The sequence below is a fragment of the Oncorhynchus masou genome, unplaced genomic scaffold, assembly GCF_036934945.1.
Source record: "Oncorhynchus masou masou isolate Uvic2021 unplaced genomic scaffold, UVic_Omas_1.1 unplaced_scaffold_3065, whole genome shotgun sequence".
NCBI classification, from domain to species: Eukaryota; Metazoa; Chordata; class Actinopteri; order Salmoniformes; family Salmonidae; genus Oncorhynchus; species Oncorhynchus masou.
This window is the reverse complement of record NW_027009483.1, coordinates 19,011-43,398: the sequence shown is the minus strand read 5'-3', so window position 1 is coordinate 43,398 and position 24,388 is coordinate 19,011. Positions and strand designations below refer to the sequence as shown.

At 45.8% G+C, this 24,388-nt stretch overlaps 1 protein-coding gene across 1 annotated transcript; it reads right to left on the bottom strand.

The window, feature by feature from the left end:
- Window positions 1–488: 488 nt before the first annotated feature.
- LOC135534139 (retinol dehydrogenase 12-like) lies at window positions 489–23,542 on the bottom strand. The gene is made up of 7 exons (XM_064961261.1): window positions 23,351–23,542; window positions 22,345–22,463; window positions 21,738–21,893; window positions 19,724–19,828; window positions 11,932–12,141; window positions 4,496–4,685; window positions 489–2,381 (listed from the first exon to the last, which is right to left on the bottom strand). The coding sequence occupies exons 1-7, from the start codon at window positions 23,425–23,427 to the stop codon at window positions 2,276–2,278; spliced, it is 963 nt and encodes a 320-aa protein (XP_064817333.1). The 5' UTR covers window positions 23,428–23,542; the 3' UTR covers window positions 489–2,275.
- Window positions 23,543–24,388: the final 846 nt, after the last annotated feature.

The window sequence follows — 24,388 nt, the reverse complement described above, 5'->3', positions numbered from 1 at the left end:
CTTATAGTGGCCATGTTGGAAGCCCAGAGGGCTACTGTCTGTCTTATAGTGGCCATGTTGGAAGCCCAGAGGGCTACTGTCTGTCTTATAGTGGCCATGTTGGAAGCCCAGAGGGCTACTGTCTGTCTTATAGTGGCCATGTTGGAAGCCCAGAGGGCTACTGTCTGTCTTATAGTGGCCATGTTGGAAGACCAGAGGGCTACTGTCTGTCTTATAGTGGCCATGTTGGAAGACCAGAGGGCTACTGTCTGTCTTATAGTGGCCATGTTGGAAGCCCAGAGGGCTACTGTCTGTCTTATAGTGGCCATGTTGGAAGCCCAGAGGGCTACTGTCTGTCTTATAGTGGCCATGTTGGAAGCCCAGAGGGCTACTGTCTGTCTTATAGTGGCCATGTTGGAAGCCAGAGAGGTAATTAAAGAGTGTGAGGTATTTGAATCGTTCCTCATTACATGTATTTGTGTTACTAAACAAACCGATATTAGGAAAAGTAGCTAGTAACATTTAATCTTTATTTACAGTAGATGTAAACATTCAACTCCTGACATGACTGCTATGTAGTTGGGTTGCACATTTCTGAATAATTTCCCCAAATTCCTGGTTGAAGGATTCCCAGATTTCCTTTCTGTTCCTTCATAAAATCAGGAATCTTCCAACCCTAAAATGTAGAAAAAGGCATGTTTCACATTTGTATAAAATAGACAATCTTGGCAGTTTAACATGTGGTGAATGCTGAGAGGGGAAAGAAATGGAACAAACAAACAGGAGGATATATAACTGCTTGCAATGGTTTAGAAAAGGCAAGCTTAAAAGCAACCAAACATAAAGCTGAATCTACATGGTTTGTAATATAATAAGATACAAAACAAATGGTTTGTAATATGCCCTGACTAGACCTGGTTATACCCTGACTAGACCTTGTTATGCCCTGACTAGACCTGGTTATGTCCTGACTAGACCTTGTTATGCCCTGACTAGACCTGGTTATGTCCTGGCTAGACCTGGTTATGTCCTGGCTAGACCTGGTTATATCCTGGCTAGACCTGGTTATATCCTGGCTAGACCTGGTTATGTCCTGGCTAGACCTGGTTATGTCCTGGCTAGACCTGGTTATGTCCTGGCTAGACCTGGTTATGTCCTGGCTAGACCTTGTTATGCCCTGACTAGACCTTGTTATGCCCTGACTAGACCTGGTTATGTCCTGGCTAGACCTGGTTATGTCCTGACTAGACCTTGTTATGCCCTGACTAGACCTGGTTATGTCCTGGCTAGACCTGGTTATATCCGGCTAGACCTGGTTATATCCTGGCTAGACCTGGTTATATCCTGGCTAGACCTTGTTATGCCCTGACTAGACCTGGTTATGTCCTGGCTAGACCTGGTTATATCCGGCTAGACCTGGTTATATCCTGGCTAGACCTGGTTATATCCTGGCTAGACCTGGTTATATCCTGGCTAGACCTGGTTATATCCTGGCTAGACCTGGTTATATCCTGGCTAGACCTGGTTATGCCCTGGCTAGACCTGGTTTTGCCCTGGCTAGACCTGGTTATGTCCTGGCTAGACCTGGTTATGCCCTGGCTAGACCTGGTTATGCCCTGGCTAGACCTGGTTATGTCCTGGCTAGACCTGGTTATGTCCTGGCTAGACCTGGTTATGTCCTGGCTAGACCTGGTTATGTCCTGACTAGACCTGGTTATGTCCTGGCTAGACCTGGTTATGCCCTGGCTAGACCTGGTTATGCCCTGACTAGACCTGGTTATACCCTGACGAGACCTGGTTATGTCCTGGCTAGACCTGGTTATGCCCTGACTAGACCCTTCACAGTACAGTAATGCATTTGACCTTACAGTTACGACCATAGAGATAGATAGAGGACTCATTTTACAGTTACTACCATAGAGATAGAGGACTCATCTCTGTGCCATTACGGCGTCTTTCAACCTCTATGGTTCCTACCCAATTCCTCAAGTCCCGTTGGGATAACTGTAGTTTTGAGGTTAATTAATGTCATGAAATGATAATGATTTGAGAACAGAGAGCCTAGTTGCGTCACCTATGGCACCTTATATATAGTGTGAGCGCTAATCTATAGTTCACTACTTTTGACCAGAGCCCCGTGGGCCCTAATTTCGTCTACTAGCCGGCTCGTTCCTATGCGGAAGCAATTGAGACAGGGAACAAGGTTGTGGGTCCTGGTCGGAAGTAGTGAACTATAAAGGGAATAGTGTGCACTTGGCGATGCAAGCTGTGGATAGTGTTATCAGGGTGGTTCAGATCAGTCGTCCCAGACGATGCCCAGGAGCTCACTGCTGGCGTCCCACAGCTTCGTGGCTGTCTCCTCCTTCCTCCCCTGGGGTGCCACGAAGGCCGGGGCACAGTCACTGAGAGAGAGTGTGAGCAGGAGGAAGAGGACTTTAGTTATCTGCATGAGCAGTGCTTCCCTTTTGATTTATTCTGTCATCAAATGAAAGTAGAATGTTTCTAATAAATTATTTGGTCATCTAGCAGGTGTTTACTCCATAGTGACTCACAGAACTGTCAAAATTGACAGAGTATGTATTAAGTGGCCTATGTGGGACCTTGTTCAAACCCACAATCCTCAGCACCTTGTTCTAACCCCCAACCCTCAACACCTTGTTCTAACCCTCAACACCTCGTTCTAACCCTCAGCACCTTGTTCTAACCCTCATCACCTTGTTCTAACCCACAATCCTCAGCACCTTGTTCTAACCCTCAGCACCTTGTTCTAACCCCTAACCCTCAACACCTCGTTCTAACCCTCAACTCCTCGTTCTAACCCTCAACACCTCGTTCTAACCCTTAACACCTCGTTCTAACCCTCAACACCTCGTTCTAACCCTAAACACCTCGTTCTAACCCTCAGCACCTTGTTCTAACCCTCAGCACCTTGTTCTAACCCCCAACCCTCAACACCTTGTTCTAACCCTCAGCACCTCGTTCTAACCCTCAGCACCTCGTTCTAACCCTCAGCACCTCGTTCTAACCCTCAGCACCTCGTTCTAACCCTCAGCACCTCGTTCTAACCCTCAGCACCTCGTTCTAACTCTCAGCACCTCGTTCTGACCCTCAGCACCTTGTTCTAACCCTCAGCACCTTGTTCTAACCCTCAGCACCTTGTTCTACCCCTCAGCACCTCGTTCTAACCCTCAGCACCTTGTTCTAACCCTCAGCACCTCGTTCTAACCCTCAGCACCTTGTTCTAACCCCCAACCCTTAACACCTTGTTCTAACCCACAATCCACAACACCTTGTTCTAACCCCCAACACCTTGTTCTAACCCCAACACCTTGTTCTAACCCCCAACACCTTGTTCTAATCCACAACACCTTGTTCTAACCCACAACACCTTGTTCTAACCCTCAACACCTTGTTCTAACCCCCAACCCTTAACACCTTGTTCTAACCCCCAACCCTTAACACCTTGTTCTAACCCACAATCCACAACACCTTGTTCTAACCCCCAATCCCCAACACCTTGTTCTAACCCCCAACACCTTGTTCTAACCCCCAACACCTTGTTCTAACCCCCAACACCTTGTTCTAACCCCCAACACCTTGTTCTAACCCCCAACACTTTGTTCTAACCCACAACACCTTGTTCTAACCCACAACACCTTGTTCTAACCCACAACACCTTGTTCTAACCCACAACACCTAGTGCTGAGCGATTATCCGAAATGTGTCATTTTTTCATTTTTTAAACAACTATTTGGTCAACGCCATCGATTCAAGTATTTGGATTCCATTTCGTTAGTTTTTTTTCTGTGAGCTCAATGCACAGTTTCTCTAGAGATGAATCAGATCACGTCTGAAATGCGCAATGAAGTTTCCGACAGGCCAATATTCTACATTGTTAACGCGCAGAAAATGTGGTAATTAACTACAATAACCATAACCCATTGCTCGTCTACTTGTCTGGTCTATGCGGGGAGCACGGAAACGGAGAGACAGAAGAACTCGCAATTAAGAGGGATAGAGAGCAGTTGCTTTGAGGTATCGCTACCTGAAAATACACGATCAAAGTGATTGATAGTTTGGTATTGAGCAGTCATAAAACAATGCCTTATGTACTTCGAAGAACTACTAAAATTGTGATTTTTCTTGTCAGACAGCAGCTCTATAGAGATGATGACAACTTGGAATTAAATAATTAAGTCATCAAATAAAACATCTGAAATAATATTATTAAAATAAATGAAGGTTAATCGGTGCTAAACAGTAATGGGCAGTCACTACCATCATGGAACTATTCATTGTTTTATTCTGTGTCACAGCAGTCAACCCACATAATGCAAAAGGCATTTTTTTTATTATCCAAAACTGAAAACAGTGATTCTTTTTTCATAGATCAAGCCGAAACGATCTCAAAAAGCACTAAAATCACTCAGCACTATAACCCACAGAGCCATTGGAATCCCAGTTCCATCTAAAACGCTGAGGGTCGAGGGGTCAGAACTTCATACTGTAATCTCACCTGAAGTGCTTCCCGGTGAGGGAGTGCAGCTCCTCTGCCACAGCGCAGTAGATGGATGTCTGGGCCCCGTCCCGAGGGCTCTTCAGGAACAAGGAGAACAGAGAGAACAGCAGAGACATGATGGTGGAGTGGCGTACCAGGTCTGAACACACCGACCCCGGGTGGACAGAGTTCACCGTCACACTGGAACCTGGAGAGAGGGAAGAAGAGAGGATTCAGTTACCAAGCTAATGTCAGGCTTTTCGCTTGATCCCCAAACCCCTGAGACACATTGGTAACTGAACAAAAATATAAAAATGTGAAATGTAAAAAAATGATGATTTATGAGCTGAAATAAAAGACCCCAGAAAATGTTCCGTACGCACAAAAAAACGTATTTCGCTCCAGATTTTGTGCACAAATTTGTTTACGTCCCTGTTAGTGAGCATTTATCCTTTGCCAAGAAAGTCCAACCACCTGACAGGTGTGGCATATCAAGAATATGACTCAACAGCATGATCATTACACAGGTGCACCTTGTGCTGGCGACAATAAAAGGCCACTTTAAAATGTGCAGTTTTGTGCCACAATGCCACAGATGTCTCAAGTTGACTGACATGCCTGGTTAAATAAAGGTAAAATTAAAAAAATTAAAAGTTGAGAGAGCGTGCAATTGGCATGCTTGACTGCAGCAGTTGCCAGAGAATTTAACATTAGCGAAATTAACGTTGTTTTAGAGAAAACCCCCAGTGGGTGGCTGCACCTCTGCCCAGTCATGTGAAATCCATAGATTAGGACCAAATGAATTTAATTCAATTGACTGATTTCCTTATATGAAATGTAACTCAGTAAAATCTTTGTGATTGTTGCATTTCCATTTTTATTAAGCGTTCAGACCCCTTCACTTTTTCCACATTTTGTTACTTTACAGCCTCATTCTAAAATATATTGTATTGAGAAGAACAATTTCCCATAATGACAAAGCAAAAACAGGTTTAGACAGTTCTGCAAATGCAGAAAAATAAAAACAGAAATATAACATTTACATAAGTGTTCAGACCCTTTACTCAGTACTTTGTTGAAGCATCTTTGGCAGCGATTACAGCCTCTAGTCGTCTTGGGTCTGACGCTACGAGCTTGGCACACCTGTATTTGGGGAGTTTCTCCCTTCCTTCTCTACAGATCCTCTCAAGCTCTGTCAGGTTGGATGGGGAGCGTTGATGCACAGCTATTTTCAGGTCTCTCCAGAGATGTTTGATCGGGTTCAAGAACGGGCTCTGGCTGGGCCACTTAAGGACATTCAGAGACTTGTCCCGAAGCCACTCCTGCGTTGTCTTGGCTGTGAGCTTAAGGTTGTTGTCCTGTTGGAAGGTGAAATCTTGAGCGCACTGATACAAGTTTTCATCAAGGATCTCTCTCTACTTTGCTCCTTTAATCTTTCCCCTCGATCCTGACTAGTCTCCCAGTCCCTTCCGCAGAAAAACATCCCCACAGCATGATGCTGCCACCACCATGCTTCACCATAGGGATGGTGACAGGTTTCCTCCAGATGTGATGCTGCCACCACCATGCTTCACCATAGGGATGGTGCCAGGTTTCCTCCAGATGTGATGCTGCCACCACCATGCTTCACCATAGGGATGGTGCCAGGTTTCCTCCAGATGTGATGCATTCTGGCCAAAGAGTTCAATCTTTGTTTCATCAGCCTTTAACTGAGGATTGGCTTCCGTCTGGCCACTCTACCATCTGCAGAAATGTTTTGGTACCCTTCACTGTCAACTGTGGGACCTTATATAGACAGGTGTGTGCCTTTCCAAATCATGTCCAATCAATTGAATTTACCACAGGTGGACTCCAGTCAAGTTGTAGAAACATCTCAAGGATGATCAATGGAAACAGGATGCACCTGAGCTCCATTTTTGGTCTCATTACGAATGGTCTGAATACTTATGTAAATAAGTTTATTTCTAATTAATTTTTCTCCATTTTGAGTCTCATAGCAAAGCGTCTGAAAACTTGTGTAAATAAAGTATTTTTGTTTTTATAAAAACCTGTTTTCATTTTGTCATTGTGTGGTATTGTGGGGTTTTGAGCCATTGTGGGGTATTGAATCAATGTGGGGTATTGCATCATTGTGGGATATTGCGTCATTGTGGGATATTGAGTCACTGTGGGGTATTGTGGGCTATTGAGTCATTGTGGGGTACTGAGTCATTGTGGGGTATTGAGTCATTGTGGGGTATTGAGTCATTGTGGGGTATTGTGTCATTGTGGGGTATTGAGTCATTGTGGGGTATTGTGTCATTGTGGGGTTCCGGGTTGGAGCGAGCGGTCGCATCTACACTTCGGTCCGCAGGTAGTATAACCTTTCATTACATTTTCATTACATTTCATTATAGTACAACGGTTTGATTTGTCTAATCTTAGCAATTTCTTCTTAGCTAGCTACATAGCCGTCTTTGTATCAAAGATAATTGCGTAATTATCGTATTCCGTCGTCCCGTAGTCTACACTGCTATCTGCCCAGCAGCTAGCTAAGCAACTAGCTAACGTCTAAGACAATTGTGTAGTGTAGAGCGATTTTCTAGGTTAGCTAGCCAGCTATTGTCGTTCTTTTAACGTAACGTAACGCTATCAACACTGCTAGCTAGCCAGCTAGCCCCCGAATAGCAGCACTGTAGAAACTATTACAGTACAACGGTTTGATTTGTTTGATCGTAGCTAGCTAGCTACATAGCCGTCTTTGTATCTAAGACAATTGTGTAGTCTAGAGCGATTTTCTAGGTTAGCTAGCCAGCTATTGTCGTTCTTTTAACGTAACGTAACGCAATCAACACTGCTAGCTAGCCAGCTAGCCCCCGACTAGCAGCACTGTAGAAACTATTACAGTACAACGGTTTGATTTGTTTGATCGTAGCTAGCTAGCTACATAGCCGTCTTTGTATCTAAGACAATTGTGTAGTCTAGAGCGATTTTCTAGGTTAGCTAGCCAGCTATTATCGTTCTTTTAACGTAACGTAACGCAATCATCACTGCTAGCTAGCCCTAGCGAATAGCAGCACTGTAGAAACTATTACACTTTGATTTGTTTGATCGTAGCGGAACGACTTGATTAAGTTGTGTAGTTTAGTCAAGCTAGCCAGCTATTGTCGTTCTTTTAACGTAGCCACTGCCAGCTAGCCTACAAAGAAACTATTACACTCGACAACGCACCCCAGCCTCCCACTGCCAGCTAGCCTACTCCAGCAGTACTGTATCATTTCAATCATTTTTAGTCAATAAGTTTCTTCACTACGTAAGCTTAACTTTTCTGAACATTAGAGACGTGTAGTCCACTTGTCATTCCAATCTCCTTTGCATTAGCGTAGCCTCTTCTGTAGCCTGTCAACTATGTGTATCTATCCCTGTTCTCTCCTCTCTGCACAGACCATACAAACGCTCCACACCGCGTGACGCGCCACCTAATCTGGTGGTCCCAGCGCGCCGACCCACGTGGAGTTCCTGGTCTCCGGTAGCCTCTGGAACTGCCGATCTCTGCGGCCAACAAGGCAGAGTTCACCTCAGCCTATGCCTCCCTCCAGTCCCTCGACTTCTTGGCACTGACGGAAACATGGATCACCACAGATAACACTGCTACTCCTACTGCTCTCTCTTCGTCCGCCCACGTGTTCTCGCACACCCGAGCTTCTGGTCAGCGGGAGTGGTGGCACCGGGATCCTCATCTCTCCCAAGTGGTCATTCTCTCTTTCTCCCCTTACCCATCTGTCTATCGCCTCCTTTGAATTCCATGCTGTCACAGTTACCAGCCCTTTCAAGCTTAACATCCTTATCATTTATCGCCCTCCAGGTTCCCTCGGAGACTTCATCATGTAGCTTGATGCCTTGATAAGCTCCTTTCCTGAGGACGGCTCACCTCTCACAGTCCTGGGCGACTTTAACCTCCCCACGTCTACCTTTGACTCATTCCTCTCTGCCTCCTTCTTTCCCTCCTCTCCTCTTTTGACCTCACCCTCTCACCTTCCCCCCTACTCACAAGGCAGGCAATACGCTCGACCTCATCTTTACTAGATGCTGTTCTTCCACTAACCTCATTGCAACTCCCCTCCAAGTCTCCGACCACTACCTTGTATCCTTTTCCCTCTTGCTCTCATCCAACACTTCCCACACTGCCCCTACTCGGATGGTATCGCATGTCCCAGCCTTAGCTCTCTCTCCCCCTTTCTCTCCTCTTCCATCTATCATCTCTTCCCTCTGCTCATACCTTCTCCAACCTATCTCCTGATTCTGCCTCCTCAACCCTCCTCTCTTCCCTTTCTGCATCCTTTGACTCTATGTCCCCTATCCTCCAGGCCGGCTCGGTCCTCCTCCGCTCAGCGCTCGACGACTCATTGCGAGCTCACAGAACAGAGCTCCGGGCAGCCGAGCGGAAATGGAGGAAAACTCGCCTCCCTGCGGACCTGGCATCCTTTCACTCCCTCCTCTCTACATTTTCCTCCTCTGTCTCTGCTGCTAAAGCCACTTTCTACCACTCTAAATTCCAAGCATCTGCCTCTAACCCTAGGAAGCTCTTTGCCACCTTCTCCTCCCTCCTGAATCCTCCTCCCCCTTCTCCCTCTCTGCAGATGACTTCGTCAACCATTTTGAAAAGAAGGTCGACGACATCCGATCCTCGTTTGCTAAGTCAAACGACACCGCTGGTTCTGCTCACACTGCCCTACCCTGTGCTCTGACCTCTTTCTCCCTCTCTCTCCAGATGAAATCTCGCTTCTTGTGACGGCCGGCCGCCCAACAACCTGCCCGCTTGACCCTATCCCTCCTCTCTTCTCCAGACCATTTCCGGAGACCTTCTCCCTTACCTCACCTCGCTCATCAACTCATCCCTGACCGCTGGCTACGTCCCTTCCGTCTTCAAGAGAAGCGAGTGCACCCCTTCTGAAAAAACCTACACTGATCCCTCCGATGTCAACAACTACAGACCAGTATCCTTCTCTCTTTTCTCTCCAAAACTCTTGAAATGCGGTCCTTGGCCAGCTCTCCCTTCTTATCTACTTCAGAATGACCTTCTTGATCCAAATCAGTCAGGTTTCAAGACTAGTCATTCAACTGAGACTGCTCTTCTCTGTATCATGGAGGCGCTCCGCACTGCTAAAGCTAACTCTCTCTCTTCTGCTCTCATCCTTCTAGACCTATCGGCTGCCTTCGATACTGTGAACCATCAGATCCTCCTCTCCACCCTCTCCGAGTTGGGCATCTCCGCGCGGCCCACGCTTGGATTGTGTCCCTACCTGACAGGTCGCTCCTACAGGCGTGGCGCGAATCTGACTCCTCACCACGTCGCTCTCACCACTGTTGTCCCCCAGGCTCTGTTCTAGGCCCCTCCTATTCTCGCTACACCAAGTCACTTGGCTCTGTCATAACCTCACATGGTCTCTCCTATCATTGCTATGCAGACGACACACAATTAATCTTCTCCTTTCCCCCTTCTGATGACCAGGTGACGAATCGCATCTCTGCATGTCTGGCAGACATATCAGTGTGGATGACGGATCACCACCTCAAGCTGAACCTCGGCAAGACGGAGCTGCTCTTCCTCCCGGGGAAGGACTGCCCGTTCCATGATCTCGCCATCACGGTTGACAACTCCATTGTGTCCTCCTCCCAGAGCGCTAAGAACCTTGGCGTGATCCTGGACAACACCCTGTCGTTCTCAACCAACATCATGGCGGTGGCCCGTTCCTGTAGGTTCATGCTCTACAACATCCGCAGAGTACGACCCACCTCACAGGAAGCGGCGCAGGTCCTAATCCAGGCACTTGTCATCTCCCGTCTGGATTACTGCAACTCATGTTGGCTGGCTCCCTGCCTGTGCCATTAAACCCCTACAACTCATCCAAAACGCCGCAGCCCGTTTGGTGTTCAACCTTCCCAAGTTCTCTCACGCTCACCCCGCTCCTCCGCTCTCCACTGGCTTCCAGTTGAAGCTCCGCATCCGCTACAGACCATGGTGCTTGCCTGCGGAGCTGTGAGGGGAACGGCACCGCAGTACCTCCAGGCTCTGATCAGGCCCTACACCCAAACAAGGGCACTGCGTTCATCCACCGCTGGCCTGCTCGCCTCCCTACCACTGAGGAAGTACAGTTTCCTGCTCTGCCCAGTCAAAACTGTTCGCTGCTCCTGGCCCCCAATGGTGGAACAAACTCCCTCACGACGCCAGGACAGCAGAGTCAATCACCACCTTCCGGAGACACCTGAAACCCCACCTCTTCAAGGAATACCTAGGATAGGATAAGTAATCCTTCTCCCCTTAAATGATTTGATGCACTATTGTAAGTGGCTGTTCCCACTCGATGTCAGAAGGTGAATTCACCAATTTGTAAGTCGCTCTGGATAAGAGCGTCTGCTAAATGACTTAAATGTAAATGACTTAAATGTGGGGTATTGTGTCATTGTGGGGTATTGAGTCATTGTGGGGTATTGAGTCATTGTGGGGTATTGTGTCATTGTGGGGTATTGTGTGTAGATTGTTTTATTTAATCCATTTTAGAATAAGGTTATAACGTTGCAAAATGTGGGAAAACTTTCCAAATGCACTGTAGCATGTACCGTCATAAATATGGTTTTGCCTTTCTGATCATGTCTTTTGGGTGTGTTTTCTCATTGAAAGTCTATGTGCATGGCCACTATTCCTCAGTTTATTTTGTGTGTTAATAAATCCACGTGGCAGGTTGCAATTCTCTCCCTCCCTCCCGCTCTCTCCCCTTCCCTCCCTCTCGCTCTTCCCCTCCCTCCCCCTCCTCGCTCTCTCTTCCCCTCCCTTAACCCCTTCCCTCGCTCTTCCCCTTCGCTCGCTCTTCCCCCTTCCCTTGCTCTTCCCCTCCCTCGCTCTTCCCCTCCCTTCCTCCCGCTCTCTCACCTTCCCTCCCTCTCGCTCTTCCCCTCCCTCCCCTCTCGCTCGCTCTCACTCGCGCTTCCCCTCCCCTCCCGCTCGCTCTTTCCCTCCCTCCCTCCCTCCCTCCCGCTCGCTCTTCCCCTCCCTCCCTCCCTCTCGCTCTTCCCCTCCCTCCCTCCCTCCCTCTCGCTCTTCCCCTCCCTCCCGCTCACTCGCTCTTCCCCTCCGTCCCTCTCGCTCACTCTTCCCCTCCCTCCCTCTCGCTCACTCTTTCCCTCCCTCCCGCTCACTCGCTCTTTCCCTCCCTCCCGCTCGCTCTTCCCCACCCTCTCTCCCTCTCACTCTTCCCCTCCCTCCCTCCCGCTCTTCCCTTCCCTCCCTCCCGCTCGCTCTTCCCCTCCCTCTCGCTCGCTCTTCCCCTCCCTCCCTCCCTCCCTCCCTCCCTCCCTCTCGCTCTTCCCCTCCCTCCCTCCCTCCCTCTCGCTCTTCCCCCTGCCTCCCTCCCTCCCTCTCGCTCTTCCCCTCTCTCTCTCCCTCCCTCCCTCTCTTCCTCTCTCCCCCACCCTACCTTTGAGTCTGCGGGCCAGCTCCCTAGCAAACAGGACGTTGGCCAGCTTGCTCTGGCAGTATGCGAGGCCGCTGTTGTAGCTGCCCTGACTGAGGAGGTCATGGAAGCGGATCCAGCCAAAGTTATGAGCCAGGGATGAAACCACGACGATGCGGGCCGGTGCGCTCCGCTTTAGCAGGCCAATCAGGAGGTACGTCAACAGGAAGTGACCTACCAGGAAGAAACAGTAAACAACAACACATGATGCAATCCGTGTTGTACTGCAACAAAGGATCAGAGTATAATATCCTAATATCAGAAAATAAACTATTGGAGTTGTTGAATAGAACACTGTTTTTATGTCATAGGGCAACAGGAAGTGACCTACCAGGAGTAAACAATAATATGATGCTGTTGCCTTGTCAGAAAGGAAATAATACTAGGATCATGTTGAATGAAACACTTATGTCATTGAAGTACTACTTGTACATGGTTAGTACCGTTAAGGCTAGCTGCCCAAGCCCTGAGGTCGAAGGAATTGTCCGTAGAGCTCCGAGATAGGATTGTGTCGAGGCACAAATCTGGGGAATGGTACCAAAAAATGTCTGCAGCATTGAAGGTCCCCAAGAACACAGTGGCCTCCATCATTCTAAAATGGAAGAAGTTTGGAACCACTAAGACTTCCTAGAGATGGCCGCCCGGTCAAACTGAGCAATTGGGGAGAAGGGCCTTGGTCAGGGATGTGACCAAAAACCAAATGGTCACGCTGACAGAGCTACTGAGTTCCCTCTGTGGAGAACCTTCCAGAAGAACAAACATCTCCGCAGCACTCCACCAAATCAGGCCTTTATGGTAGAGTGGCCAGACAGAAGCCACTTCTCGGTAAAAGCCACATGACAGCACGATTGGAGTTTACCAAAAGGCACCTAAAAGGACTCTGATCATGGCAAAAACAAGATTCTCTCTGGTCTGATGAAATCCAGATTGAACTCTTTGTCCTTCATTTCAAGCGCTCACGTCTGGAGGGAAACCTGGCACCGCTCATCACCTGGCCAATAACATCCCTACAGTGAAGCATGGTGGTGACAGCATCATGCTGTGAAACCTGGCACCATCCCTACGGTGAAGCATGGTGGTGACATCATGCTGTGGGGGAATCAACATCCCTACGGTGAAGCATGGTGACAGTATCATGCTGTGGGAAACCTGGCACCATCCCTACGGTGAAGCATGGTGGTGACAGCATCATGCTGTGGGGCACCATCCCTACGGTGAAGCATGGCACCATCCTGTGGGAAACTGGCCATCCCTAGTGAAGCATGGTGGTGACAGCATCATGCTGTGGGGAAACCTGGCACCATCCCTACTGTGAAGCATGGTGGTGACAGCATCATGCTGGGAAACCTGGCACCATCCTACGGTGAAGCATGGTGGTGACAGCATCATGCTGTGGGGAAACCTGACACCATCCATACGGTGAAGCATGGTGGTGACAGCATCATGCTGTGGGGAAACCTGGCACCATCCCTACGGTGAAGCATGGTGGTGACAGCATCATGCTGTGGGGATGTTTCCAGCGGCAGGGAGACTAGTCAGGATCGAGGAAAAGATGAACGGCGCAAAGGTACAGAAAGATCCTTGATGAAAACCTGCTCCAGAGCGCTCAGGACCTCAGACTGGGGCGGTTCATCTTCAAACAGGACAAAGATCCTAAGCACACAGCCAAGACAACAGGGTGGGGGCTGTGCCAGTCTTGACACCCACTTAACACTGGGACAGAAATTTAGCGAACTTTCTTCCTTGCCCTGCAGTATTGGAAAACTGAAATCTCTTTGTTACAGAGAGACTCTTGCCGCTAACAATATTCATAAGACAGGAATGTTAAGAATGGTTTGGGGGATGTAAAGAATAATCCTGTCATTGTTTATTATTTTGTGATGTCATTAAGGATGGTATGATAAAGTAACTGACTTAGGAAGGACACGCATTCTGTCAAGATTTTACATCTAAGTGTTGTATAAAGTAAATTATTACGTATGAGAGTATATATTTTTTTAAATAGAACTGTGGATTTTAGTTTTTCTAATTAGATAATTGTTTTCATATAAACTAGTCAGTCATGCCCAAGTGAGCTCCAGAGTTCGCCCCCTTTTGCCAGGGTGCTTAAAAGGACTCACTAATAATTAACATAGGACAGCCAAAGTACAGCGCGAACTGAACGTTACAAATGGTTACAACTACAAGACCAGCGGTGGCTTCACCTCTCACCATGAAATGGTGAGACCCGTACATTGCCGGGTTACAACTGAGCGTATAAAATGGTTGAGAGCTGAACCCTGAATTAATCAACCATTGATACCAAAAGACGTGAGATGATAGTCTACATGTTGAAATGGTGAGTTTCTGTGAAGCTCTCAACTTCAACACAAGAAGAGAAGATAAAACGTCACCTTGAGACCAGAAATATTCACAGTCTGCAGCTGTGCATGTAAAATAGGTCATAGAACTTTGACTAAAAAGACACGAGGTGGGAAGAAGAATCACCACAGACAACAGTTGGTACATCTGAAGTATCTATTCCCAACAACCACTCCTCCATAAGACCCATTGAGATCAACAGAGAAAGACAGCTACGTGTATAAGTATAGATTGCATTTCTAAACAGAATGAGCGGTGGTAAGCGTTAATATTTCCATGAGCCTCCAAATGTATCAAGTGTTGTCTCTCCCCCTCTCTTTACCTACCCCCTCCTCTCCATATGTGTAACAAGCCGTCATATCTTGTCAGTCACTAAGTTTTATCTCATGTAAGTGTGTATGTATATTCTATGTTATTATTTAGTTAGTTAATAAACAAATGATTAAATTGATTTGTGTCATACTGTCACGCCCTGGCCATAGTTAGTTTAATCGTGTATAGTTTCCTTATTATTAAATAAAATTAATCACAACTACGCTGCATTTTGTTCCGCTTCTCTTCCCACAACGAAAGCCGTGAGAAGGATTGCTTTATCCTATCCTAGGTATTCCTTGAAGAGGTGGGGTTTCAGGTGTCTCCGGAAGGTGGTGATTGACTCCGCTGTCCTGGCGTCGTGAGGGAGTTTGTTCCACCATTGGGGGGCCAGAGCAGCGAACAGTTTTGACTGGGCTGAGCGGGAACTGTACTTCCTCAGTGGTAGGGAGGCGAGCAGGCCAGAGGTGGATGAACGCAGTGCCCTTGTTTGGGTGTAGGGCCTGATCAGAGTCTGGAGGTACTGCGGTGCCGTTCCCCTCACAGCTCCGTAGGCAAGCACCATGGTCTTGTAGCGGATGCGAGCTTCAACTGGAAGCCAGTGGAGAGAGCGGAGGAGCGGGGTGACGTGAGAGAACTTGGGAAGGTTGAACACCAGACGGGCTGCGGCGTTCTGGATGAGTTGTAGGGGTTTAATGGCACAGGCAGGGAGCCCAGCCAACAGCGAGTTGCAGTAATCCAGACGGGAGATGACAAGTGCCTGGATTAGGACCTGCGCCGCTTCCTGTGTGAGGCAGGGGCGTACTCTGCGGATGTTGTAGAGCATGAACCTACAGGAACGGGCCACCGCCTTGATGTTAGTTGAGAACGACAGGGTGTTGTCCAGGATCACGCCAAGGTTCTTAGCGCTCTGGGAGGAGGAAACAATGGAGTTGTCAACCGTGATGGCGAGATCATGGAACGGGCAGTCCTTCCCCGGGAGGAAGAGCAGCTCCGTCTTGCCGAGGTTCAGCTTGAGGTGGTGATCCGTCATCCACACTGATATGTCTGCCAGACATGCAGAGATGCGATTCGCCACCTGGTCATCAGAAGGGGGAAAGGAGAAGATTAATTGTGTGTCGTCTGCATAGCAATGATAGGAGAGACCATGTGAGGTTATGACAGAGCCAAGTGACTTGGTGTATAGCGAGAATAGGAGAGGGCCTAGAACAGAGCCCTGGGGGACACCAGTGGTGAGAGCGCGTGGCGAGGAGACAGATTCTCGCCACGCCACCTGGTAGGAGCGACCTGTCAGGTAGGACGCAATCCAAGCGTGGACCGCACCGGAGATGCCCAACTCGGAGAGGGTGGAGAGGAGGATCTGATGGTTCACAGTGTCGAAGGCAGCCGATAGGTCTAGAAGGATGAGAGCAGAGGAGAGAGAGTTAGCTTTAGCAGTGCGGAGCGCCTCCGTGATACAGAGAAGAGCAGTCTCAGTTGAATGACTAGTCTTGAAACCTGACTGATTTGGATCAAGAAGGTCATTCTGAGAGAGATAGCGGGAGAGCTGGCCAAGGACGGCACGTTCAAGAGTTTTGGAGAGAAAAGAAAGAAGGGATACTGGTCTGTAGTTGTTGACATCGGAGGGATCGAGTGTAGGTTTTTTCAGAAGGGGTGTAACTCTCGCTCTCTTGAAGACGGAAGGGACGTAGCCAGCGGTCAGGGATGAGTTGATGAGCGAGGTGAGGTAAGGGAGAAGGTCTCCGGAAATGGTCTGGAGAAGAGAGGAGGGGATAGGGTCAAGCGGGCAGGTTGTTGGGCGGCCGGCCGTCACAAGAAGCGAGATTTCATCTGGAGAGAGAGGGGAGAAAGAGGTCAGAGCACAGGGTAGGGCAGTGTGAGCAGAACCAGCGGTGTCGTTTGACTTAGCAAACGAGGATCGGATGTCGTCGACCTTCTTTTCAAAATGGTTGACGAAGTCATCTGCAGAGAGGGAGGAGGGGGGAGGGGGAGGAGGATTCAGGAGGGAGGAGAAGGTGGCAAAGAGCTTCCTAGGGTTAGAGGCAGATGCTTGGAATTTAGAGTGGAAGAAAGTGGCTTTAGCAGCAGAGACAGAGGAGGAAAATGTAGAGAGGAGGGAGTGAAAGGATGCCAGGTCCGCAGGGAGGCGAGTTTTCCTCCATTTCCGCTCGGCTGCCCGGAGCACTGTTCTGTGAGCTCGCAATGAGTCAGTCGAGCCACGGAGCGGGGAGGGAGGACCGAGCCGGCCTGGAGGATAGGGGACATAGAGAGTCAAAGGATGCAGAAAGGGAAGAGAGGAGGGTTGAGGAGGCAGAATCAGGAGATAGGTTGGAGAAGGTATGAGCAGAGGGAAGAGATGATAGGATGGAAGAGGAGAGAGTAGCGGGGGAGAGAGAGCGCGATACCATCCGAGTAGGGGTAAATCAAATTGATTTGTGTCATACTGTCACGCCCTGGCCATAGTTTACTTTGTATGTTTCTATGTTTTGATTGGTCAGGGTGTGATTGGTCAGGGTGTGATCTGAGTGGGCATTCTATGTTGGATGTCTTGTTTGTCTATTTCTATGTCTGGCCTGACTCATTCATATATCCTTATGTACATATTCTTTATCCCCTTACACTGTGTATAAGACAGTAGATTAGGAATTGTTAGTTAGATTACTTGTTGGTTATTACTGCATTGTCGGAACTAGAAGCACAAGCATTTCGCTACACTCGCATTAACATCTGCTAACCATGTGTATGTGACAAATAAAATTTGATTTGATTTGATTTTGATTTGGTTCTCAATCAGGGGCAGGTGTTAGTCACTGTCTCTGATTGGGAACCAGATTTAGGTAGCCTGGGTTTCACTGTGTGTTTGTGGGTGATTGTTCCTGTCTCTGTGTTTTGCACCAGATAGGGCTGTTTTCGGTTTTCGTACGTTTGTTATTTTGTTAGTTTAATCGTGTATAGTTTCCTTATTAAATAAAATGAATCACAACTACGCTGCATTTTGCTCCGCTCCTCCTTCCCACAACGAAAGCCGTGACACCTACTGAATATTCAGAAGGGTTCTTGCGGATCCAAGGATTATGCAACGTTCCAGAACGAGAAGTAATAATTAACATTTAATATTTATGTAAAAGATATGTATGTCTTGAGTGTTTAAGTCGGGAGATAGTAACTAGTTTTCTGTGGTGCCCCAAATTCCTAATGAGTTAATTGTTACATGATTAATTTAAATCGAGTAACAATTAAACCGTTTGATTCGATAAATAACAGTCATCAGATTAATGTGATAGTCCCGTCATGACAGGGAAATGAACCCCGGGGCTCCCAGGCTACACATGTAATATTGTTAATGGGAGGAATACACATAAACAAACATACAAAATGCCCCGGGCAAGAAAGAAACAACCAAAACCTCCGGCATACAAAATGCCACGGGACCTCCCGGATGCAGGGGAATGACTTTGCTCCCGGTCTAGAACACAGAACCCCTTTTCCCGCTGGAAAAGGAAGAACCCCGGGACCTCCTGGCTGCAGGGAAGAACCCGGGACCTCCCGGCTGCAGGAAGAACCCCGGGAGCTCCCGCTGCAGGGAAGAACTTGGGGACCTCCGGCTGCAGGGAAGACCCCATCTACATAGATTCTATATAGTATAAAGAAACAAAAATCAGACTTCTTTGACAGAATTTGAGTCCGTATGTGGACCATCTCAGGGAGTGTGGTGCTTGGTGACGGTTAAGGTTGCCGCGTTAGCGTGTTGAGTCGAGGGATGGGGGCTGCGGGGTTTCAGACTTGCTGACTGGTTGATACTTGCGATGTCCTTTCGGACCGGTTGGCAGGCCATGGGGGTCTCAGTTTCAATCAATCAATTGTTTCGGTTTGTGAATGTCCGTTTATTTTGGATCAATTTTTTTAATTTTATTTTAATATTTTGTTCAATTATTATTATTTTATTTTTTAAATATAATAATAAAGTGTATGTGGCAGCCATCTCTATGGGTCATGACCTGATTGGTGCACAAACAGGCTCACACACTCCAGTATCTGAATTCATGAATGGTGGCTGCTTCACACCCTCATGGGAGTTAGATGTTGTTCTACGATCATTTATGAGCCTGTCTTGACTTTAGCTATGGGAGCTCTTAGCCAAGACTGACTTTCTACTGGCTATGGTTTCAGCCAAACGTGTTGGAGAATTACATGCGCTATCTACCCATCATGCCTCACTTTAGCAGAAGATTGGATCTAAAGCAGTGCTTGGGCCAAACTTCTTACCTAAGGTGCTTTCATCATCACATGCTAACCAGCTTTTAATCTTAGTGGTATTTCAACCGCCTACCCACTACTCACAGGAGAGTCCAGAGTTGCATGCACTTTGCCGGGTTAGGGCATTAAGTACCTATGTTGCTTCAACAAGAACAGTTTGTCAAACCGAGCAGATTGTTTTGTGTGTTATGGGGAGAACACAAATAAGGTCCAGCTGTCTCCAACTGGCACGTTGGATTACCAATGCAGTGTCAAAAAAATCATACGCTGCAGTAGGGTAGTCCAACTCCAGACATCGTGGTAGTACAATCCACCAGGGGTATGGCCACGTCATAGACCCTGTTCAGAGGAGCCTCCTGGACCCGATCTGTGCTGTTGCCAGTTGGGCAACACCCATGACTTTCATGAGGTACTACACACTGCATGTTATGTCCACACCCATCAGTCTGTGGTCCAGGTCACCTTGGTTTTCAGACAGTCTGGGTCTCTGGTGTTGTGCATCTTCTTCATCTGTGTTACTCTGGTGTTCTAGTGCACCAATCCACTTCTCTGCCTGGACTCTACTACTCTTGTTTAATAGAGTTGTTGACGAGATCAAACCTCTGCTGGAATGAGTTCTTGATGCTGGTGACCTCCTCAGCCAGATGCTGTGCCCAGCTCAGAGTCTCGTCCTCGGTCATAATATGTTTGGTAGCAGGCCGATCTGTCTCTAGTTTCTTCGCTGCTTGCCTGGTCTCCAATCGGACATTTACCCAGCTGTGTCAACATGTTTGTGGAAAGACAAATTGACATAGATCCCTAGAAGTGAGTCTGTTAAAAATCTCACCCAGGTGGTTGACCCCCAGCTGCATCTCGAAACCGTCCTTGGTCTTCATGTAGGGACACATCATGACCCCAGCATTGTTGATCAGGATGTGGAGGTGGTTGACCTCTGTAGGGGTCAGATACAGAGTCAATACTATACTTTGCTTTACAGAGTAAACACATTATAATATTAGTGCTTGCCTTGAAATATACTGTAATAACGGCAGAATAAATACTGTAATAAACTAATAATGCCAGAATAAATACTGTAATATACTAATAACGCCAGAATAAATACTGTAATATACTGTAACACCAGAATAAATACTGTAATAAACTAATAACGCCAGAATAAATACTGTAATATACTGTAACACCAGAATAAATACTGTAATAAACTAATAACGCCAGAATAAATACTGTAATAAACTAATAATGCCAGAATAAATACTGTAATATACTAATAACGCCAGAATAAATACTGTAATATACTAATAACGCCAGAATAAATACTGTAATATACTGTAATACCAGAATAAATACTGTAATAAACTAATAACGCCAGAATAAATACTGTAATATACTGTAACACCAGAATAAATACTTGTAATAACACCAGAATAAATACTGTAATAAACTGTAATAACACCAGAATAAATACTGTAATAACGCCAAAATAAATAATGTAATATACTAATAACGCCAGAATAAATACTGTAATAAACTGTAACACCAGAACAAATACTTGTAATAACACCAGAATAAATACTGTAATAAACTGTAATAACACCAGAATAAATACTGTAATAACGGCAGAATAAATACTGTAATAAACTGTAATAACGTCAGAATAAATACTGTAATAACACCAGAAAAATACTGTAATAAACTGTAATAACGCCAGAATAAATACTGTAATAACGCCAGAATAAATACTGTAATAAACTGTAATAACACCAGAATAAATACTGTAATAAACTGTAATAACACCAGAATAAATACTGTAATAACACCAGAATAAATACTGTAATAAACTGTAATAAGGCCAGAATAAATACTGTAATATACTGTAATAACGCCAGAATAAATACTGTAATAAACTGTAATAACACCAGAATAAATACTGTAATAACACCAGAATAAATACTGTAATAACACCAGAATAAATACTGTAATAAACTGTAATAACGCCAGAATAAATACTGTAATAACACCAGAATAAATACTGTAATAACGCCAGAATAAATACTGTAATAACATGTAATAACGCCAGAATAAATACTGTAATAAACTGTAATAACACCAGAATAAATACTGTAATAACACCAGAATAAATACTGTAATAAACTGTAATAAGGCCAGAATAAATACTGTAATATACTGTAATAACGCCAGAATAAATACTGTAATAAACTGTAATAACACCAGAATAAATACTGTAATAACACCAGCATAAATACTGTAATAACACCAGAATAAATACTGTAATAAACTGTAATAACGCCAGAATAAATACTGTAATAACACCAGAATAAATACTGTAATAAACTGTAATAACGCCAGAATAAATACTGTAATATACTGCAATAATGGCAGAATAAATACTGTAATAACGCCAGAATAAATACTGTAATAAACTGTAATAACGCCAGAATAAATACTGTAATATACTGTAAAGGTTACGGGGAGGTCAGTGTCCCAAATTGCACAAAATTAGTGAACTACATAGGGAATAGGACCCTGGTCTAAAGTAGTGCACTATATAGGGAATAGGACCCTGGTCTAAATTAGTGCACTATATAGGGAATAGGGCTCTGGTCTAAAGTAGTGCACTACATAGGGAATAGGGCTCTGGTCTAAAGTAGTGCACTACATAGGGAATAGAGCTCTGGTCTAAAGTAGTGCACTATATAGGGGAATAGGGCTCTGGACAAACGTAGTGCACTATATAGGGAAAAGGGCTCCGGTCTAAAGTAGTGCACTACATAGGGAATAGGGTGCGATTTGGGATGTGTGAATGGAGTTAGTAGGCTCACCTCGGAGGAAGCGTTGAGCAAAGGCCCGTATGGAGCTGGTATCAGCCAGGTCTAGCTCTCGGACCTCTACGTTTGCCTTAGAGTAGATGCGTCGTATCGATGCTGCGGCCGCCTCACCCTTCTCCACATCCCTGCACGCCATGATCACCCTCGCACCTGGCAATAGACAATAAAACAATAAGGCCCGAGGGGGTGTGGTATACAGTCTGATATACCTTGGCTTTCAGCCAATCAGCATTCAGGGCTCGAATCCACCCAGATTATAATAACCAATAATCAGCATCGTTGATACTTTCTTGAATGGTCTCTTCTCTTCTTCTGTTATCATTATCTTTGTGGTGATGAAGGACAGGAGGCCTCACCATGAATGACTGTTGGGAAGACCATTAGTGAGTCCTAAATGGCGCCATACACCCTCAAGTGCACTACTTAAGACCAGGACCCCAAAGTAGTGTACTATATGGGGAATAGGGTATCATTTAGCAGAGTTTACACAGGCAGCTCAATTCTGATCTTCTACTCAATTACTGGCATAAGATCTGACTGGTCAAAATACCAATTAGTGGCAAAAGACCCAGAATGGGCTGCCTGTGTAAACGTTAGTCACCTCTGATAGCCAGGTCCAGAGCAGTCTCCTTCCCAATACCAGTGTTGGCTCCAGTAATCAGGACCGTCTTCCCGTCCAGCCGAGTCATAGACATACATGCTCCACCTGCTGAGTATTTCCTGACAGAGAAACAACATGGATTTGTTTTTATTTATCTACAATCAAACTTCTATATCAGTCCTGTCTGTGTTGGCGAGGTTGGCCATGGCATATAGTGGAAATCCACACCAGGGCTTCTGTTACAACCCCATTCTCCATATAGTTCCCCATCCCCACTACATTGGGAATAGGACGCCATTTGGGATACATCCTGAGGCTACAGAATAGAGATACATGTGTTCAACTTTTTCTTTTGACAGTAAAGTTGATTATTATTATTATTATTATTATTATATGACTATTATTGATCGTTCAACATGCAACATTATTGTTACTCAATATGCAAGATCACTTTCTGGCAACAACGATCAAACGTCAAAATCGTACGACTCAAGTCACGCCACAAAACCTGGCTTGGTCTCACCGAACAATAATGGTTACAAATATAACTCCGCCCACGCGCGCAACGCTGTCGTGCATAATCATGTCATGAAATATTGTAGCGCGCTACTGTACAGCACTTCCTTACCTAAGGAATTGCATTATCATTTGCTCATATTGACATATAAACCATGTTCAATTGACAGAGCCTTTATTCCACAAAACAACAACAAATTAATGTTATTTTTGAAAAATGTGGTTGTCTTCATTACGGAAAAAAAATAGTGTTGATCTAGGCTGTACTGCATAAAAATAATCTGGATCATCGTCATCAACGTTGATGTCGATTCACCCATTCATTCCCGCCAATAGTCTTCTTAACCCCAATGGCAAAACACAATCCTTTCGTTTTTAGCTTGCCAATGACGGTAATTCATTTCTATTGAGGTTAGACTAATTAGCCAAGCATAGAATCAGATGATGCATCGACTACAGCCTCGAACATAAAAAACGCGTTTATTCTTACCTAATGTGGGGTGCGAATAAAACCATGAGCAGTGCGACCACCCCAAGACCTGCGACAATCAATACGAGCACCATCATGACACGGATCCTTTCGCTGTCTCTCTATTGTAGCCCCTTCTTCACTGCTCTTCATTCATAGCGCCGTTCTGTGTTCACCTGACCAACAGCTGATCCAAGATGTCAAAGCGTTATGGGGGAGGTGTCGGAGGAGGAGTTATTATACATCACGGGTTGTCACGGTGATGCTCGTTCAATGGAATCCTGGGATTGTAGTCTTCCAATAGATTCGACACAAACGCACTACTACTTCCACTTGCCTATTGTATTTGAAGTTGTATTGAAAGACAGTTCCGCTATGCATATTTATTATTTTGTAAAAACATTGGGCCCATTTTGTAATACACAGAAAATTCTACAATTTTTACAAACTTCTATTTGGTTTGAAATATACTAGTCTATATCCTAATCCTCAGATGAAAAAAAATATATTAATCCGAAAGAAGGTGAAGATCGCCAGTTTGTAGTCCTATAAAAACCGGAAATGAGTTGCCTTTGGATCATTCAGCCACTGGGCGGCAGGGTAGCCTAGTTGTTAGAGTGTTGGACTAGTAACCAGAAGTTTGCGAGTTCAAACCCCCGAGCTGACAAGGTACAAATCTGTCGTTCTGCCCCTGAACAGGCAGTTAACCCACTGTTGACCAGGCTGTCATTGAAAATAAGAATTTGTTCTTAACTGACTTGCATGGTTAAAAAAATTAAAATTCCTATGGGGAAAAATTGGGTTTGGGGATAAACGCTGAAAATAAGGTCTGTGGTTAAAACAAGTTTAGGAGATCTTGTTCTATGATATAATAACCGTCAGTTAACATGACCATTATGAAGCTTTTATTTTGCTTCATGTGCATTTTGGATTACATAAATGCCCCACAATTCAAAGTGACATTAGCTGATGAAGATTATGTCATAGAACAAAATGTAGAACAAATCAAATCAAATTGTATTAGTCACACGCGCCAAATACAACAGGTGTAGACCTCAC